Source organism: Equus caballus, chromosome 9 (genome assembly GCF_041296265.1).
Source record: "Equus caballus isolate H_3958 breed thoroughbred chromosome 9, TB-T2T, whole genome shotgun sequence".
Taxonomy (NCBI): domain Eukaryota; kingdom Metazoa; phylum Chordata; class Mammalia; order Perissodactyla; family Equidae; genus Equus; species Equus caballus.
The window spans coordinates 1,685,733-1,706,967 of record NC_091692.1 but is presented as its reverse complement, the minus strand read 5'-3'; the positions used below and the strand labels follow the sequence as shown (position 1 = coordinate 1,706,967).

Sequence of the window (21,235 nt, the reverse complement as noted above, 5' to 3'; positions counted from 1 at the left end):
CCAAATAGCCAAAGCAATCTCGAGAAAGAAGAACTAAGCTAAAGACATCATGCTTCCTGATTTTAAACTATATTACAAAGTGATAGTAATCAAAACAGTATGATATTAGCATAAGAACAGACACATAGACCAATGGAACAGAATAGAGAGCCCAGAAATAAGCCCATACATATATGGTCAATTTATTTATAACAAAGGAGCCAGAAATAAACAATGGGAAAAGGAGTCTTTTCAATAAATAGTATCAGGAATGCTAGACAGCCACATGCAAAAGAATGAAACTGGACCACACCATACACAAAAATCAGCTCAGAATGGATTAAAGACTTGAATGTAGGAGATAAAAACCATAAGACAATTAGAAGACAGGATGGGGTAAGCTACTTGACCTCAGTCTTGGCAAAGACGTTTTGGATTTGACACCAAAAGCAAAGGCAACAGAAGCAAAAATAAACAAATGGGACTATATGAACCTCAAAAACTTCTGCACTACAAAGGAAACCATCAACAAAGTGAAAAAGACAACCTATGGAGTGGGAGAAAATATTTGCAAGTCCAATAAGTTTTATAATAAAGTTTGCATAGGGAAGAAAGGTGTATGAGGGATCCACAAACATCTATTAAAGAACATGTATATTTTTATGGACACATAAGTAGAGACATATCTGTAGCTATAATATTTGCACAGATTTGTGTGTTTCACTTTTGTCCTGAGTACTACGCATTTATTGATACATTTGCCTCATATAGTACAAAGGAAAAAAACACAGACTTAGTTTGTAAATAAACGATTCAACTTCCTGAAGAAAAAAGTCACTTGCCATCTGATGATCGCAGATTTTTTTTCCCCATCTGTGGTCACATGAATTTAATGTGATTCTTGAGAATTCCAACCCAACAACTGCCTTGCTCTCCTGCCCTTTCTCATATTCATCCGCAGGTGAAGCCAGTCATTGCAGCTGGACAACTTTTCTGATGCTGAGCTTGGCCATTTCTCAACTGCTGCTTTTGATAAAAGACATAATCATCTGGGAAATATAAATGTAGTTTCTGGAAAGAGCTGAGTCCTTCTGAGAATGATTGCCTGGTGGGCCAAGTTCTGTCATCAGAAACTCACAGGCAGTTCACACTGGAATACGTGTTTAAGGGTGTGGGAATACGCAGGCGGATTTGCCCTCTGTGTTTAACTTGGCAGTCTTTCTCCTCACTGCTCGCCGCATTGTTTTATAACAATGACATCTTCTTACATGGTTCGCATGATTAGGTCTTTAATAGAAAAACCTGCTGGTTTTCATAAGATTTGGGAAGAAGAGGATGGATATGGAGGTTGTTAGAAGTTTTTGTCCGTTTTCAAATCAAGCAATAAATCTAAAAAGCTCTGTGTCCAACGTGAACCAAAAGTGAAAAAGTGCTGAAAAGTGTTCAAATTAATTTTCCCTTGCAATGGAAAAAATGCAAGTGCTGTAATATCAGCTTCTGCATTTTCATTTTAGCTCCCCAGAATCTATCTTCTCTCTCTTTCTCTCTGTCTCTCTCACATGAAAAAAATGATATGTTTTAATTTACTGTCCACTAAGTTCATTAATCCAATTCCTTTCTCAGCTTTGTTGCCAAACAGGGTCATGTTATCCAGATAAAGGAAAATACCATAGGAGAGAATGAGGTTCTGAAACATGCTGCAACATGGATGAAACTTTAAGACATTATGCTAAGTGAAATAAGCTAGACAAAAAAGGACAAATATTATATGATTCCACTAATATGAGGTCCCTAGAATAGTCGAGTTTAATCTTGCTTTCATAGAGACAGAAGGTAGGGTAGTGGTTACCTGGGGCTCAAGGGTGAGAGGAATGAGGAGTTCTGTAATGGGTACAGAGTTTCAATTTGGAATGATCAGAAAGTTTTGGAGATAAATAACAGTTTTGGCTATACAACAATGTGAATGTACTTAATGCTACTGAGCTGTCCACATTAAAATGGTAAATGTTATGCTATGTATATTTTACCACACAGAAAAGAGAGAGGGGGAGAGAGAGAATAAAGGCATAAGACAAATGAATATATTTTAGACCATATTCTAATTCCCTAATTTTGGAGAAAGGTAATTTTTTTAATTTTCCATTTTATCTACCTTTAATAATTAAAAATTAATGACCTAAACTGAATAAATAGTAACACCCTACTTACCAAGTCTAACATAACAACAATAATAAATCAAGAAAACCTAACTTTGAGTGTTCTTAAGACTTAGCCCTTTAAACAACGTATATCTAACAAAATAAATTACTAAGAATAAAATGAATGTTGCTAGCATTCAATTTTCCAGCTTCCATCCCCATTGTGTTTATAAGGGGGCTTTAGTAGGAAAATGTTTACTGTCAATCCAGAGAAGGAGAAGATTTAGAGAATGGTTTCCATGTGGTTGGTGGATGCTGAAAGAATAGAGAAGTATTTGAAGAGCTTTCTTGAAAAATTTCCGGAGGAATTGGAGTTTTATATGTTCCACAGGAAAGAGGACTGGTGCCAGCTCCCCCACAGTACCTACTGCAGTGGCACAATTCAGAGAGAATAAGTGTGTGGTGCGCACGGAGAGGATGGACCGCAGATGATGATGTCTCACGAGTGTCAGAGTCACCCAGGCTTAAGGGGTGAATGGGCTCAAAGCAGAGCTTGCCACTAGTGACCATGCAGAGAAACCAGACATTCCTCCTCCAAGGCTTAAATTGCGTTAGCCCCATGACATTTACACTATTCTGAATAGAATGGAAGTGATATGTAAGACTGACTAAATCCAATTTTGCATAAGTCCAGGGAGCGAATTTTTGGAGTAGATTAAATCTAACTTAGAAAAATAAAAAGATTGTTACTTTTTTATGCTCTATAGCAGAGTATGGTTTAGGACCATGGAATGAGTTTACCTTCTCCTGAAAAAACTGTTATTAAATTTATAGTATATCTTATCATCAATGGTGTCTAACAATACTTTGAGAAATAGATTTGTTTTATTCGGAAATGGGAATCATAAAATTTATAAAATACCATCTTAACTTAGCTGACTATAAAGTCGCAATTTTGTGCAGTAACTTTTATTAAACCCATGTTCTTATTTTATTATTTTCCTTCTGTTCTATGAATTGTCCATTTTCCTGGCTTTATTGTTCTTCCTTGTTTTTACCTCATCTTTATTGTAAGTTATTGCCAATCGTTCTGCAAATATAGCAATATAAATGAAAGATAAATAAGCAAATATAAAACAGTTTATCACTAATTCCAAAAAAATATTATTTCTGTTGGTGTTTACTTCTGACAGCAAAGAATCCATGATTCATAGTCGCCATATATATATTTCTGTGACATTCTGCTATCCTTTTGGCCAGCACTTTTCTTCCTTTTTACTTTTCAATCCTTATTATCAGATCATACGTTTTGCTGGTTTTTTGAATTATTTACTTAAATAGGCTTATGCTATATTTGGAGCCCTTATTTTGTGGTAACATAAAGAGAAGACTGAAGTGGATTCACATCCGGGCACCACCACTTTTGAGCTGTATGACTTGCAGGTTACTTAACATCTCCCCAGCCTTAATGAGGGATTTCTCAACCTATGGACGCTGGTTTCTTAGGTTCCATATGTTTAGATCTTGATGAAACCATTCATGACTGTATGATATCATATATCTCTTATTTTCATTGAAAATCTGTATATTAGTGCTGCTTGTTACTTTTAAGGTTAACAAAAAAATTAATATAAATGTATCCTGAACTATTTGGATTACCTCTTTTTAAGTATCTGTTTCCTGTCCTGAGATGCATTCTCTCTGTTTTTAATTAGGATTGTTTTAATTATCCAAGTTTCATGGGAAAAAAAGCTAACACATTTAATGTGTAATTTTTTCCTTTGTGCCAGTTGAGTGGAAAAAAACCTGATGGTAGGATGTTAAATGGAAAAAATAGTTTTTCAGTCCTTTAAATGAAGAAATCTGGTATAAGAATTAGAGTAATATGCTGCACACAATAGTATAAACATGTTGAACTAGAAACAAAAACAAACAAAGAGTTATGCTGTAACAATAGGCACCATATTTATTTTCTCAGGCCCTGATATAGTTTCAGCTTAACCATATTTATGTATATATTTTATGTTTTACAAGTAAGTATATATACTTTCAAATTAAATTAATGTTAACTTGAATATTAGTGACTTCATAGTTGTTTTATAGATAGTTGCTTTGTTCTAATAGTTGCAAAATGTTTGTCCTCCAAGAATTAAATATAATTTTATTATTATATATATTTAAGTAACATGTTATGTAATTATTCACATCAACTCTGGGGGTGAACTAGAAATTTTTATTAAAAACTGCCTTGGTGTCCTCACCTAAAAACCAATCAAATACTCCCCGTCTGTCAGTGTCTGGTGAGGGTTGATTGATTGAGATGTAGTAGACAGTCAACACCAGCTCGCTCCCTTTACTTATTTATAAATATCACTTACTCTCCATGGCTTTTACTTCATCCTCTGTTTTCATAAGAAAGTCAATATAAACAAAACCAAATGTAGAATAAGATATGTTTTTAAAACATTAATGTCATTCTCAAGGTTAGGCTAAATTTCACCATGGTGCAAACCACTCCTAAACCCTCAGGGACTTTCTGTTGCCCATCACAGGTTGACTGCATGTCTGCGCTATGCTGGGACCCAGAGTGTCCTCTCACATGAGAAAAGAGAAACAGTGTACAGGACACTCAGTGGCTCCTGGAGCTCCTTCTCAGATATGGCACACCTCATGTCTTCTCTCATTGTGTTGACCAAAACAAGTTAATGGCCCCCCTGGCATCAATGAGGTGGAGAGACCCAAGGCTCCTCTATGGAGGGGCACCAAGGGGAGTTACCCACATGAGGGGCCTCCAAAGGGAGGCGCCAAATATTTAAATAATAATGCAAGCTGCTCCAGTTATTATAAGAGTTTATGACCTTGGCAAATGATAAAAAGAGAGCAAATAATTCTGTGTTATCTGCTTAATATCAGTAACAGGAGAATCAGCTAAAGGCCACATACAAAGAATTTAAGGATCTCAGGAAAAAAACATGCTTTATAAATTCAAATTTATAATTTCTCCTCATATCCTTGTTTTTAAAACTTTAAAAAGATAATTCGCTTCATTGAGAAATAATTTATAGATATGAATGGAAGGAGTTTCATTTAATATAAATTGTATATAAATTATGTTTTTTATGGATTTTGCTTAGGTAAAAATTGTATCCTTAAAAGTTTTAAGGAAGGTTCTTTTTTTGTTTTTTATTTGTTTCTCTATGGAATTCATGCTATTACAAGTTTTAAAGTTTAGGGATGATGGGATTAATTATTTTGAATAATCCTTTCTTTCCAGGATAAGACGATCAAAGAATCCTTGTATTATGGTGGAATTATTCCAGGCTTTGGAAAATGGAGCCACCAGTGGACAAGCATTCCTCGAAATCTCAAGGACACTCTAATTAGTTATTAAAGATACCAACTCATAAGAAGCTAGGATTTCAGCATGGATTATTAATTTTTTTAAGTTTTTCACTTAAAATCACGATAATGGTCTACCAAATTACCTTACACCTCTATTTCTTTTTGCCGCTCAGCTTCCTACTAATTTACTCATATAAATAAATTCCTACTAATGTATTTGTATTGGACAATTGGATCATTTTTCTATTCATTTTTTGGCTGGTTTTCTCTTTATTAGAATCTTGTATCATAAAAGGAGATAAAATATCTTCCATAAAAAATTTTAGAAGACCAAAATTTTTTAAATTTCTGACATTTAAATCTCAATTAATGTATTTAAATTAAGTACTATGCTTTGGCTCATTGGATTAAGTAGAAAATTGAAACAAAAATAGCATCCATCTTGAACTTGTTTGCAAAGCACAGCCCATTTTCTATGAATTGTATAGTATATGTAAGATGGCTCAGACTATCTGGGCTGCTATAACAAAATTCTGCAGACTGAGTAGCTTATAAACAACGGAAATTTACTTCTCACAGTTCTGGGAAGTTCACGATCAAGACACCAGCAAGGTCACGTTCTCTTTAGGACGCTCTCCCTGTTTCAAGCCTGCAACTTCTCCCCATGTCCTCACATGGTGGGAGAGATGCAAGGGAGCTCTTTCATGAGAGCACTAATCCCGTTCACGAGGGCTCTACCCTCATGCTTAAGCACATCCCAAAAGCCATCCCTCCTAAACCATCACACTGGGCATTAGGATTTCACCATATAAATTTGGAGGGGGGGTGGGGATACAAACATTCAAACCATAGTATAGCCAAATAGAATTTCTACCTAATAAATTTACAAAAAATATTTCATAAGGTCAAACTTCACAAGATTCTAACACAGCCTGTTTAAAAACATATAGCTATATAGCTCTTCAATCATTATCTTCACCATTTTGATACATTTCCTTTGATGCTGTCCTTCCAGTCCTGTAACATCGCCTTCTAGAGAGGAGCCTATGAGTGATCATGTGACATCTCTCACTACTTAACTGTTGGATGTTCAGACATAATTATTTCTGATAATACTCGATTTATGCTTCACAGTAATCATTTATCTGTACGGTATCTGAAAAAATATAATTTAAGCAGAAATAATGATAGAGATGAAACCGTGTTTTCAAAATATCAGGAGAAATATAAAAATCTCACTGGGATCCTCATCCCTAGTTAGAAGCAAGGAATTGATAGAGTGAGTTTCGAAAGTGAGTTTCACACTATTCATGACTTAGCTAATAGAACATTTTAAAACCCATTTTGATGATTCCAAATGTCTTCATATATAAAACGGCTTCAAATTCTCCCCAAATTTTCAACCCAAACAATGTTTTAATTTGGTCTAAAATTATAGTAAGTTATGACAGAATTTTCATAAGCAGTGCAAACAAATATCTGTGGCTCACAACTTCAAAATATTTGGAATTGTTATAAAACGTGAATCATTCAAAAACATCTATGGAGTGTTTAATACATGCCAGACACTCAACCAAGCATGGGAGATTAAGAAGTAATTAAAATATGGACCTTCCTCTTGGGGCTAATTGAGGCTCAGAGAAAAATATGTACTTAAAATCTGTAATTATATGATAAATGCAACCATACATATGTGCTAAACATGATGGTGTCATCCAGAAAGCAGTGATCAAACAAATTTTTCCGAGAAATTATATATATTAAGAGATGAGTTGAATCCTTAAGAGAAAATAAACGTTTTTCCAAGCAGATACAAAGAAGAAAGAATTTCCAGAGAGGATGAATGGCATTGCAGAAACCTGGAAGGGCAAAGCACAAGATGCATTTCAGGATTGCTAGTTACTTAGGCACTGTGAGGAATGTCAGAAGATGATGTGGTATGTGGGGAGATCAAGATCAGCTTCATGCGTGTGCTACCTGTGCAATCGCTGACAACCTCATGCTTGGAAGATGCCGTGATGGGTTTAACGCTTTTGTCACCATCTTGAAATTCTGAATAATTTATTAACGAGAAGCCCCACGTTTTCATTTTTCCCTGGGCTCACAAATTATGTATCTTGTCCCGAGTGTGGAAATCTGCATCACAATTAAACGTAAATGCCATGTTGAGGGCCTGGGCTGTGTCCCGTGAGGCCCAGAGGCCATGGAATTGCTTTATGTAGGGAAATGATGTCGTGGTGATATTTCTCTTTTAGGAAGATGACCCTAGTGGAGAAATTAGAAGCAAGAACTCAGTAACAGAACAACAGCAACAGTCTAAGTGAGATGCGATGAGGGCTTGAACTAGGCAATGTTTGTGCAGTTGGCTAAGCGCATGTGGATTCAGAGATATTCCAGAGAAAAAATTGAAAGAACCTGGGTCAGTTATAGACAGAGGGAAAGCAAGAGGAGTCTATCGTTTCCAGCAAGTTGCTTTCACCTATTTTAACCGTTTAACGACCTACGTAGGGAAAGTGATGAGGATCCTCATGCTTTCTGATAATGCAGGCATCAAATGTATGCCTCCTTCTGACTGTTTGTCCACACGTAGCCCTGATGAAGGGCACTCCACACTGTGGGACGGTGGAAGCCGTGTGTATTCCGAATCCTAAAGGAACTCATACTTGTTCCAGCTGAGCTTTTAATTATTTCCAAAGAATAAGACAGAATTAGAGGTAGAGATGGAGTTAGAGATATAAACAGAAATGTATTATTTATAAATGATATGTATGAGTGGATAGATAGACAGATAGATGGGCAAAAAGTTAGAAAGATGGATGCAATAGGCAGATAGGAAGATAGGCAGATGGGCAGATAAATGGAATAGGTAGATGTGGTAGACAAAGATAGGTAGATTTCGGGGAATTTTGTTTTTACATTTCTTGTTAATGTGAACAATGTCCCTCTTCTACCAAAGTCAGATATACAAATACATCCACCTTTATTCTGCAGCCCAACCCCCGTAACTTAAATACTTCCTTCCCTTGATTACCCTCTCTCTTCTTCATTATCGATATCTTCCTCCATGCTAGATGATCTACGTCAGCATACGAACCTGTAGTATTCTGAATCTTCCCACTAACCATAGTGACATGCCTCAAATCCTTCATTGTCAATCATGAACCCTCGGCTAACTTTGCTGTTCATAGGACCCTCTTCTCTAACATTAGCTCCACTGCCCTGACTCCCTTTCACTCTTATGTGATGAAATATTCAAACTCAGAGCAACATAGGGGACATTCATATGCTCTCTACTCTGATGTCACAAATAATAACACAGAATAAGCCCTCTTTCCAACAGAATCAGAATTAGTAGTTAACTAATGGGAAAAGTCCATTATATTCAATAATTATGGAGAATTTTATATATACATATAATTTACATATATGTTAAAAATTACAATCTTAAAACATGTAATGAATTCATCAGATTTTGATATATAAGAAGAATCTTATGGCTGGGAAATTGGAATTCTATATCGTTTTTCTGGCATAAACTACTTCCAAAAGCAACCTCTACCACTTTTTTTCAAGCATAGTAAGAAGTTAAAGAAATTTTCAATATGATCTAAAAGCAGAATACATCTACATTTTCTATGATTTTTTTAATCTAAGTATTTTTGCTGGTTAATCCATGACTAATACAGTGGCAATACTTTAGGGGCTCATCTTTCTCTTTTTAAAGGTTTCAAAAGCATTCAACAAAACTTCCACATGAACACCACCATTATTTTCACACATAATATTAACTTATTTATTAAGTAATTGCATTACATAATTGCAACATGTACATTATGCATAAAAAGTTTTCTAAGATTTCTCAATAATCAAATGAATGTAAGAGGAGCCTTCTAGACACATATATTATGGTTTGTTTTGCATGTTAATCACTGTTTTCATGTAGCAAGTAGAGAATATTGGTTAATTAGGTGAATTTATTAAATAGTGATCAGTTAAGAAAGTCTTTAGTGTAATGATAATAGTTAACATAAATAAGAACTTCCTATGAGCTTTCAAATAAATTAATTCTCTTAATTCTCTCAATAACCATATGAAGTATGTTCTCTTATTATTCCCTGCTTTACAGATCAGGAAACCGACACACACAGAGGTTAGTATTTCAGTAAATGTTAGTAAGTGTTCTTTTGTGTTTGTTTGTCAATTTGTCTTTGATGAGAATCATAAGGAAAAGTCCAAGTCATAATAAACCAACCAATAGATATTTACTTTGCCAAGGCTTCAGTATGCCCCTAAATGAAAGTAAAGCAAAGTTTCTGACTATGTCATGTGATCTCATTCATTATTGTAGAAAAGGAATTTTCTTAGTGGTTGCTGGAAGAGGTCTGTGATCTGGGCCACATCCTCAAAGTGTGGATTTGTGTTTGATCTGAATCTCCCATAAACAAGAGAGGCTTTACTAGCCTTCTACTGCTTTTCTGTTTTAATTTCTTTTATGGCATGCTGTTTCATACCTTCCCCTTATAAATAATGCAGCCTCGGGTACAGTTCTTTTAAATCTTTCATGCTTACAAAACCATGAAAATAGATCAGATCATGTACAAATTGCTGTGTGAAGGTGCTTTTCAAGCTCTTGTCTTATAAATGAAATAAGATACAGGAGTTGATGCCTGTTCACATAAATAGAGACTATTGACAGTTAGAAAGTGGTTTGAATTACCGTGAAATTATAGAATTATAAGATAATAAATCTGTAAGGGCTTTGAGAAATCTTCTGTTCAAGCTGCCTGCCTTTAGGCAGGTAAACATCTGAAATACTTTATGAAAATATTTTTCTAGTCTCTTTCTGAATATCTCCAAGCAAAAAACTCCAAAATCCACCAGAGTACCTTTGAATGATTATTGGTTAAAAAATTGAAAAAAACCCTTTACTTATGTACAACCAAAATTGCCCCTAATTTGTATTAAATGACTATACATATTTTTTCACTCTAAAGAAAAACAAGTCTTTTCAAGTTTTTTCTTAGGGCTTCATTATTATCTTTTTGATCATTTTGTTACTTGTCACTGCTTCTTTCTAGATTCTTAGATAGTTTTTTAAATGGAATAGTCAAAATTGAAAATGTTAATAGTCAATTCTTGTAGAATAATGCGACACAGCAATGTTGTTGCTCAATCACTATGTGTTATGGTGATTTTGAATAAAACTTAATTGAATTTTGCTATTTTTCATATTTTCCCTCCCATTTTCATCTAATCTTAATGTTCCCACTTACATTAACAATAATTTTAGGATCTTTTATTCCTTATTTTAGAGATCAGGGACTATTTTTTCCTTTGACAGCACCTTAATTAATGTTTCTCGTGTCACAAAGGGTCAGTAACAATAAAAAGGGTTTTGCCATTTTTTTCCAACATGTAATTTTTTCCCGATATGTAATCACTCTTCCTTTTTTAGTATACTTTCAACAGTCTTATTTTTCAGAGTCTGTCATGATTCAATACTTTTTCTGTCTGTCATTAAACCCCATGAAACCCTTTCATGGCACTGTTTCCATATTCATTGAATTTGTCAGTTTAGGAATCTTGTCCTCCTTGAAAATCTTTAAAAATAGGATATTTTTGTGTACTCTAAGTGACAGAAGACTGTCCATTCATTGAGATAAGAAAACAAAGTAAATTTAGAAATGAGGTAGGTAAAATTTTATCATTTCTTTCAAAATATGATTGTGGAAAAAATTAAGACTCTGACTTGTGCCTCTTTTGTCTTTTGTAGCTATTTTGTAGTTTGGGTCTATTTGGTAACTGTCTGTGGTATGCGGATCTTACGAGTATGAAATATTTACGCAGATGAAGTATGGTAGCACTCTTGAACTTAGAATGAAGTGACCTCGTGGAGAACCTTTGAAGTGTATTATCAAACCTCTAACTTAGAAGGGAAGGAAATTGATACTCAATTTTCAACCACATATTGAAATAGGCAATCAAAATTTGGGGGTCTTAAAGCTGCGCTTTGAAGTTTAAGCAGATTACTGGAAGCAAATAAAGATCAGAATGTCTCTGTCCGTCTTAAAGCAACATGCAAATCAGCTGGACTTTAGAAATGCTCCTCAGAATAGTTGCCTCATATTCTGTTTGATTTCTTAAATTTTTCCTCTGTTTCTCAGTTTTGTGTTCCTCTCACGTTTTCTTATTTTCCATATCTCTTTTTATTCCTGAAGTAGTCTTCTAACCTCAGCATTCCTGGCTTGGCAGAGTCAACGCAAGACGTTCTGTCTCCTTACCTTCTCCTCAGACGGCCCCAAGAGGGCATTGTTCTGAGGAATTATAGTGACATAGTGGGGGCCTCTGCAAGACCCCTCTGGTGTGGAGCTGGGCGTAAAATTACTGTTTAAGATGAGTTCCGTGAAAGGCAGTCAGCACAGTCTTTTTCACCAAGGAGTAAACAGACACAGTGCCCTGTCGAGCAAATATGGACCTCCATTAGGGACTGTCGAAATGCTTTCAGGGTGACCAGACCTCAGTCATGATAAAAAGTTATTTTTACCAAAACAAAAGGTTATTTATCTATTTATCTTTACATATTGTACATTTTACCTGTCCTTAAGATGCCCATCTGTGGGTTTATTGGAGCATAACATTTAAATGATTAGAATCTGCACTTGGAAAATAACGTAAAAAGAAAATTGTGCTACTGAAAGTGATATCACTCAATTAGCATTCTAATTCTTACCACATAAACTTAATACCATTCCTACTTCCGTTTTACCTTTTTTCTTGGTGTTGTTTGTCCCCACCCCCCACCCCCCAGAATTGACTTTCACAAGTTCCTGTTGAATATTTTCACACAGGTATTATACAGACACCAAAAATTAAATATATTCAAAGCTAAGTTCACAATTTTCTTCAGAAAATTCTCTCTCCGTCCTGTGTTTTATAGCTCAGCTAATGGCATCATCATCCATTGAAAATGTATTACCTTATAAGTTATTCTTATTTTGTTTTTGGTTCCCAAGTTAAAAATCCTGGAAAAAATACTATGTCAGATTTCATCAGGTGTACCTGGGGCCAACCAGATGTGGCCAAGACATGGGCTATAAAAATGTGACAGCCCCCAAAATTTGAAAGAGGGAAAGGAGTAGTGATTGATGTTTCCAGAAGGTGGGAGTGCTATCAGGATGGTAAAGCAATTAATGTCATCTGCTACTGAAATTGTGACAGATAAAGGTAATTTCACCAAGATGAAGAAAGCAGGAAGAGGGGAAGGTTTAAGAGAAAGATGGTGAATTTAGTCTGAGCTAAGTTGAATTTTCAGTTTCCATGTAAATACGGTGGGATGTCGAGGAGATAATTTAGAATTCAGGCATTAAAAATGGGGTTTAGGAGTTGAATTAGTGAAAGCCGTTCAATTTGCATGAACTAGATTGGGCAGGAAGCTTATGTAAATCCAGGATAGGGAGTGGCAGGGATACAGCTGTGCCTCTGGAACAACAAGAATCCAAAACACAAATGCCCTAAGGTCCCTCCATACCCATTCTTCATCTCTTTGTATGCAAATCATTCCATTTTCTTTGGCGGATTGTATTTCTCAAAGATGGCCATATCAATGTAGATCTCACCCTGCACAGTCTTTTTGTAAGTAAAATTGAGACTCTCCCATCAAAAGGTAAAGTCTACATTTCCTCTGCTTGACTCTGGGTGGCCCTTTGCAACTGCTCTGACCCAAGGGATGGAGCAACAGTGATCTTGCATTATTACAAAGGGTAGGTCACAAGTGATGATAAGACTTCCATGTGTCACTCTCTGGCTCTCTTTCAAAACACAAACCTTGGGAACTCTGAGCCAACCTGCAAGAAATCTGGTTACCCTGTGCCTGCCATGCTTGAGAAATTTGCCATTTCGGAGAAGGATGCAAGGAAACTCAGCTGTTTCAGTATTCTCAGATCAGGTTCCAGACATGTGTAACAAATCTTTAAGCTCAAAATCTTTTAAGAACCCAGCAATGGACGCCATCTTGCCCCAACTCACGAGGAATCCTGAGGCATCTTTGTCTATTCGCTTCCTTGGAAGTGGAGAAGGTCCCTGTCATTCCCAGTTTCTGCATCTTGTGAAGCATCCTGTTGCCCTCCAGTTATGTGTGTATCGAGGTGCTTGACTGTCTGCATTCTTTTCCTATTGGGACGGGAGAACAGGGTGGTGAGCGTGCCTTAGAACTTGAACAGTAGCAAGTTCCCCTTTAACAGGCATGGGATTTTCTGGAAATGCAGTTCTACTAAAATCTTACTTGGCTGTTGAATTAATTTCATTTTGGGGAATTTTTCCAGATAATATATAAAGTTAGAAATGTTGTATTGATACGTAAATTTGGATTTGGTTTCTCTCCTGGCTTAAAGCAATGGGCCTATAAGTTCTGCCTATTATTTAATATTTTAGTTTAAAAGTAGGTTGTTTTATTCTTCCTTGGCGCTTTGGAAAATAAGATACTTCGATGTGAAATAGAGCTTATTTTTCATAGAAGCCTGCTCCTGACTGTGAGGAAGGAGATGTGAAATTGGACTATGGAGATCAGAAGACATTCTCAATTTCTCTGACTTTTCCAAGATAGAAACTTTTAAATTTCCAATGCAGCACACTTTCTTATTGGGCAAACTCGTCTTTCACAACTCAGCAAACGTGATTTTTTTTGACCTTAAGCTGTCCCCAGCTATAGACATAAACGACCTCTCAACAAAGGTATATGCCCATCCATCCTGCTCTTGTCTGTCTTCTTTCAGATGAGTTAAATTGTATCTTTCTTATTATTTTGTAGCATCCATTAAAAACCACACAGAGTCGTCAGTTCTCATAGAGATTCAACCTCAGTGGGCATGGTAAATATCAAAAGATGTCCATTTTACCAACTAATTTACTTTCATAGCATGAAATACTATTTTTCCAGTCCATGAAAATGATAATAAATATTTGTAACAATAGCTCAGCTAACATTTCCTGATGGCCAGAGTTGGTGCTGTGTAATATAACTATATAAAATTATCTAATTTAGTTTACCCTACATCATGGGCTATGGGGACTGTTACTATGCCAATTTACAAGGAAAGGAACTTTGGCATTTCTGAGACTAGGATGAGCAGCCATACTGGTCTATGCTGGACTGAGGTGTTTCTCAGGATGGGGGCCTTTCAGTGCTAAACTTGAGATCCTCACTGGTTTGTTACTATATCAGAAGTTAAAGCAGAGTACAACTCAGATTTACTGAATCCAAAGGCCAAGAATATGACTACCATGCAATTTTACTTTTTATGGGATATAAGGATAGTCGTTCCTCCCCCTTCATTTGGAATTCATCATTTCCATAATTTTGATCCTCTCCCTTGAAATTTCCTAACTCCAGAAACCAATTTCTCTCTCAGTCAGGATTTGTTGTTGCCAGTAATCAAAGCCCAACATTGGCTAGTTTAATTCAAGGAGAAAGTTTTGGCATTTAATCCACATTTTTAAATGCTAAAAAGAAATTTATATAATACCTAAGACTCATAAAAAATTTTAATTAGGCATTTTAAAGAGCAGTTTTATATCCATTGGGGTCAACGCTTTTCCTATAATAGTCAAATAAAAACCAATTTGAATCTCCAAATTAGTATTGACTAAACCCGCAGTGCTGTTGCTCCATATTTCTAAAAGTTCCCAGTCAATGCTTACAATCTCCCAGTTCTTGTTTTGAATCACGCCTCAGAATCCTACTCTGAGATTCTCTACCTTGAAACGCTGCAGCTTCCTCAGTGCTGTGAGAGAGAAAAGCCAGTGGGGGAAGATGATCCTCATTGCCTCAACCCAAACTCTGACAGTGTTAGTGTGACTGAAGCTGGCGAAGGGCAATTTTGACACATGATGATGAGATCTGACATCATCGCTCCAGAAATCTGTTGGACGTATCTAGTCCAGTAGGTCCCCTTCCATCCCCCAAACTTTGCTCTCAGCTCCAATGTGCTTCTGAGTGCTACGCCCTCTCATTTCAGAACCTCCTTCCACATTCCCTCTCCCCTCAGGCCCAAAGGCCAGATAGAGCTACAAATCAGTTATACTTCCACGATGATACACCCAACGGAGAGCCCTCCTTATCATTATTCGGGTGCTTGATGCCTCACCATCTGTCTGTCACACCAGATTATGGTCTTTACCTTTACATATACAAATGTTCAATAATGGATTTTCCAAATTAAAACCAGTCATCACTCAAAGTCATACCCTGCTTCCTACCATTTGAAAAAGCAGCTACAAGAAGCATTTTAAGACAGATTTTTAAGAATTCCTATAACAGGAGAAAGACCAATTGCTGTGACTTTGGTGAAAGCATCTGGAGGAAGGAAAGAAGCGAGATCAGACTACACTTTCAGGAGGCTCGTCCAAGATAGAAAATACATAGGTTTGGAATCAACTAACTGGGGGCAGAGTTTTATTCAAGGGTTTTTGTCCTTTTCTTGTTTCTTTGCTTTGCTTTGAAGGATACGGGAGATTTGAAGATGCTTCTTAGGTCAGAGGAAGACATGGAAGTAAAGGATTTGTGACAGGATATATGCAAGCAAAGGAAGGAGAGAAGGGCTTGGTGGGAGGCAGCGAGTCACCACATCTGTCTAGAAATCAGTCGTTAGTTTTCTCTTGAGCTCAACAGTTCCAGGATAGGAGCAGAGAAATGGAAATTTGATTCAGGAAACAGACTTTGTAGAGCATGTTCAGCAAAATTGTGAAGGAAGTAAGGGGATTTGAAAAAGAGGAAAAAAAATAAGGGCTCACCTAAGGTGTACAAGTAGCATAAAGAAGAAAGCAAGGTCAGGACCAGTAAACTGAAAGACAATGAAGAATAATGAGACTTGAAATTCCAAGGCAATCAGCGTACACATAGTGAGAAGAAGAAAAATCAAAAGACCTGGAAGGAGAGCAGACAGGTGTGGGATGTCCAAGTTTAAGACTCAGAAGGTAGGACGCCTAAGGACAAGAGACGGAATAGTATTTATGCATTCCATTTTACTTGTATGTAAATGTCTAGCTCCTAGAAGAATGACATGATCAAGAAAGCTTTATTGAATGAAATTGATTTTATCAAATTTTAAAAGAGAAACAAGAAGACATTACGATTATAGAGTAATGCTTTAGAATACTCCTTTTGAACTTTTTTTAAATCAATAAAGTTCAAAATTAATTCCTCTCATCTGAATCAAATGTTTCTACAAGTGGTACAGTTTTACAAATTGAAAAATTAACACACAATAAGTATATAAGGTAAAATTTCCTTAACCGGAAAAGAATAACCCTGGGTTTGACATGATCGCTCTGGAGCAAGAACCCCTGTCTAGACTCACATATTCCACCTCAGTATAGAATCTATAAGCCATAACCCTGCAGTTTACTTCAATGAATGAACCCTAGTTTTTAATAAAATTATTTTTGACTCACCTTTTAAAATCACTGTACTGAGTGAAAAAATTTCCCATTGGTCTTATGGCCTATTAATGTAATAAAATAATTTGAAAAGGCAAATACAATCAAGTATTTTATTTGTTAGGACACTTGGAGCTGCAAGTAACTTTGAGACGCAGGAAGCATCCTGGAATTTTTCAGAAGTCTTTAGTGAATGGAATGTGTTTTGTAGAACACATTATGTATATGAAAAAAGTGTATGGAAAAAGCAAAAAATGCAATTGGACTGTACAAAAATGTCAGAAATAGAGAGTGGTCTGACATCTGAGATAAAGTATTTTGGAATGTTGGTTGATTGAACATCCACAAAGGGTGAGAACAAGAGAGGAGCAAATAGGAATATCATTTCAGATGGAGGAATTTTAACTGACTTAGAAGATCTGAGAAATAAAAATTCTAAGATAAGAGTAGGGAAAGCCAATAGTTGATCTTTTCTTCAGAAGAAAAACCTCTACAGGTTTAGGAACTGACGTCTCTAGATGATGCCTGAGCTAAGAGTGAAGGGATACAGGGAAAGTCCGAAAATGAGGATGATTGTTTGAAAGCTATTTAAGAACTTAAATCCTTAGATCCCCTTCCACACTTCACTGCTTGGTTTCCCTCCATGACCCCAGTAGAAGTCTAAATATTTATTCCCGGGATACGATAAGAAAGAATGCTAATGGACTGGGGACACCAAACACGTTGAGGGTCTTGATATCACACCAAATAATTTAAGAGAAACTCTCAGAATTATAGGACACATATTTTTGGGAATTTCAAGGAATTAGGAGGTCCAACACAGGAAAGAAAGAAAAGGGAATCTCTAGGGTGATTATTGAGGAAGATTCTATCATGATAACTTTGCAGCAAGTGTCAAAGGCAACCTGTTCATTTTAGATGCATTTGTCACAAGACGGATATGTTGAGGGCTCTCCTCACCCTGCCTTTATCATTACATTATATTTGTAACAAGGAAGCTCCTAGAGTTTGTGTTCAAACAAATGCAAGGCCAGTAAACTCAGGGACTAAATAATGACAAAGGAGAGCATAAGATCCAGAAAACAAAGACTCCCACTTAGGGAAAACATGAAGGCAATTTTTCTAGAATGACAGGGAAGGAAATCTTGTGACAACGAATTTGTGGCAGGCTTAGAGAGCAACAGAAGTGGACAGAAGTAGAATGGAGTTTTCTGGGAAGATGACTCCAAAAAAGAGAGTGGAACAACCAAACTGCCTGATGTTTTTCTTGAGGAGGAATTCACTGAGAAACAATTGGAAATAGGGAAAGAAGTTACAAGGAAAAGTAGCAAAGGAAAACAAAGAAATTATTGACTTTAAGAAAAGCACACCCGTGCTTGGATGGCTATTATGAACAAAATGGAAAATAGCAAGTTTTATTGAGAATGTGGAGAAATTGGATCCTTCATATGTTACTGGGGGGACTGTAAAATGGTGCGGTTGCTGTGAAAAACAGTTTGGCAGTTTCCCAAAAAGTTACACGCGGAATTATTATATGACCCCGCATTTCTACTACTAGGTATATACTAAAAAGAATTACAAACAGGTACTCAAAAAAATGCTTGTACATGAATGTTCACAGCAGCGCTATTCACGGTAGCCAACAGGTGGAAACAACCCAAATGCCCATCGATGGATAGAGAATAAACAAAATGCAATACACACATAGAATGGAAGGTTCTTGATCCATGAGAAGGAATGTAGTACTGATATATGTCACAACTTGGGTAAACTGCAAAAACCTTATGCTAAGTAACAAAAGAATCCAGACACACAAGATCACATATTGAGTGATTCTATTTATCTGAAACGTCCGGAATAGGTGAATCCACAGAGGCAGAAAGCAGATTTGTAGTTCCAGGGGCTTCCAGAAGTGAGGAATAGGAATTAATTGCTAAATGGGTACAGGGCTTTCCCTTAAGGCCATAAAATGTTTTGGAACTAGATAGAGATGGTGGTGGCACAACCTGGTGAATGTGCCAAAGCCACTGAATTGTGTTCTTTGAAATCATTAATTTTATGTTATGTGAATTTCGCCTCAATTTTAAAAAATGAAGAAGAAAAGAAAAGCAGAAAAACAAGAAAAAAATGTACTGATGGTGTGCTACAATGTTAAGCATAATCGTAATTTTTGTATAGGTATAAATTATAGGAAGCCAGTAGAAAATTTCTAAAACTAATGATTAGAAGGGGAACAGAGTGATTATTTTAACTAGAAATATGAAGATGCATAAATATGCTAGAACTTGAAATTTCTCTCTCTTTTGGGAGAACAACTGGGGGGAATATGGAGGAATGGAACAGAAACTGCTAGATTTTGCTATAAGCTTTTGGTAATATTTCTATATAATTCTACATAATGCACATGCATTATTTTGGTAAATATAATACTTAATATTATGTTAAATATTAACTAATTAACTATGAATGTAGCAGTGATAACGTTGACTTCATGATGTTTTCAAACTAAGACAAAAGAAAAACAGTATGAAGTTATCTCTTTTGAAAATGGTTACTATCCTTAATATGCAAAGAATTCTCCTAAATAATGAAGAAAAAGATCAACAGCCTTTGGGAAAAATTCAAAACAGTGAACATGCAATTACAAACAAATTTTAAAACTCATTAAGCTCTGAAAAGCTTCTCAGTTTCTCTCAAAATTAAAAAATAAAAATAAGTATTTAAGGTGGGAAAACATTAAAATAATTAAATTGTTAATTCACAATTTTTCAGTAATGTAAGGCCATGACACTTTTTGGAAGACTACAAAATAGTAAAAATTATTTTGAGAGAAACTGGCTAACGTCTATTAAAACTTTTAATGCCTTCAAATTCTAAACTAATTTCTAAACTGAATCTCAGTTACACATGCAATCTCTTCTAACAAAGTTCCACAACTTCCTTAAAAGTCAAGGTCCTTGCCAATGCACTCTCTAGTAGATAAACTTTTAAGTATAAAGATGTCCTTTTCAGTATTATTTGTGACAGGGTACTGATTTAGTTATAGTCAGTCATTGGATAGACAACCACTATAAGTGCTAAGCAACCACTATAAGGAAACTACGAAAATAAAATTCATATACCAACAATGGGAAGACAGTGCAAAAAGCAATACTCATCCACCCAACCTTTGTTTGTTTGTTTTTAATTTCTTACCTCATGTCCTCCTGGTTGAGACAGCGTCTGCAGATAGAGAAGTTGGGCAAATGATCTCAATTTTACACCTGAAGTTTTAGGTACTGGTCTTCTATAATCTCAAAAACATAAAGAGCCTTTTTAGGCAAACTAAAATAATTTTTGGGAGAATTATAAGTTTTTAAAGTTACATAACCACTTTATAATAGTTACCAGACAAAGAAATAACAATTTGGAACAATCTTTTTTATTAAACTTAAAACACATGCTCAAAACAGCCATGATTTGCTTTTTAGTGCTCTTTCAAAACAAATCTGCTTTCCCTTGGAAATGTAAGCCAACGGAATGAAATGCTTTTCTTGGTCAGAAGCCTTATGTAACATTTCAAGCTTGTCCTCTGTTGTGCACCCAGCCCTGTTACAACACAACTGTCCTCTTTCGTTCAAAGTCTGTATCTCCTCTCACTCAGGAAACCAGCCTTGAAACAACCTAAGACAGCTCTAAGGGCTGGGACTGTAGGTGAATTTAGGCTGTTTTGACTTTTAAAAGCTGAACTCGATGTTGCTTTACAGAAAAGCTTTTAATTTCAGCTCATTCTCATAGGCCTCCTGTATTTAGTTATGCACAAAATGAAATAACTAGACAAACTCTCTTATCGGTGTTGCTCCTGGAATCACCCAGGAGTGTGTGTGTGTGTGTGTGTGTATGCAACTAACCTTCAATGTAGTCCCCATCCCTCAGTATTTCCTTAGAATAGAAAAGATAGGTAAACTGATATAAAATGAGTCTGATTCAACAACATCGTTGATCTATCCATTGATATCAATATTCCATTCACTTTCAGTGCATCTCCATTCTCCTGGCAACCAGCAGGATTCAGTAAGGGTGTGCCTACGACTTCCCAATTTTTACAAAGCAATATGCGTTTTATAATTTCTCTGCTTCATATATTCCACGTTCAGTATCATCTCAGAATCGGTTCCTCACTAATTGAACATTTCTTCTTGATTTTAAAGGATCTATAACTCTTCTAAATCACTAGATATGTTTGTATAAAATATAGATTATTTTTAGAAAGCAACTATCAGTGTACTCTTCTGCACAGTGTAGCTTTCTATCTTTCTTAATTTAATTTTTTATCCATTAGAATACAAATTTGAATAGTGATC

At 35.8% G+C, this 21,235-nt stretch overlaps 1 protein-coding gene and 1 long non-coding RNA gene across 5 annotated transcripts in view; one reads left to right on the top strand and one right to left on the bottom strand.

Annotated features, from left to right (window-relative positions):
* The window catches only part of CNBD1 (cyclic nucleotide binding domain containing 1), a 409,209-nt gene extending 403,523 nt beyond the window's left edge, over nucleotides 1-5,686 (top strand). For all 4 annotated transcript variants that reach the window (XM_070221378.1, XM_023648351.2, XM_070221377.1 and 1 more), the window contains one exon: nucleotides 5,392-5,686. In XM_070221378.1, the coding sequence (XP_070077479.1) occupies nucleotides 5,392-5,508 (117 nt within the window). In that variant the 3' untranslated portion in view covers nucleotides 5,509-5,686. The remainder of the gene's footprint in view (nucleotides 1-5,391) is intronic.
* Nucleotides 5,687-9,225: 3,539 nt separating this feature from the next.
* On the bottom strand, nucleotides 9,226-20,342 carry LOC138915356 (uncharacterized). The gene is made up of 2 exons (XR_011421179.1): nucleotides 20,088-20,342; nucleotides 9,226-13,628 (listed from the first exon to the last, which is right to left on the bottom strand). It is a non-coding gene; the product is annotated as an uncharacterized lncRNA (long non-coding RNA).
* Between the last annotated feature and the right edge of the window lie 893 nt (nucleotides 20,343-21,235).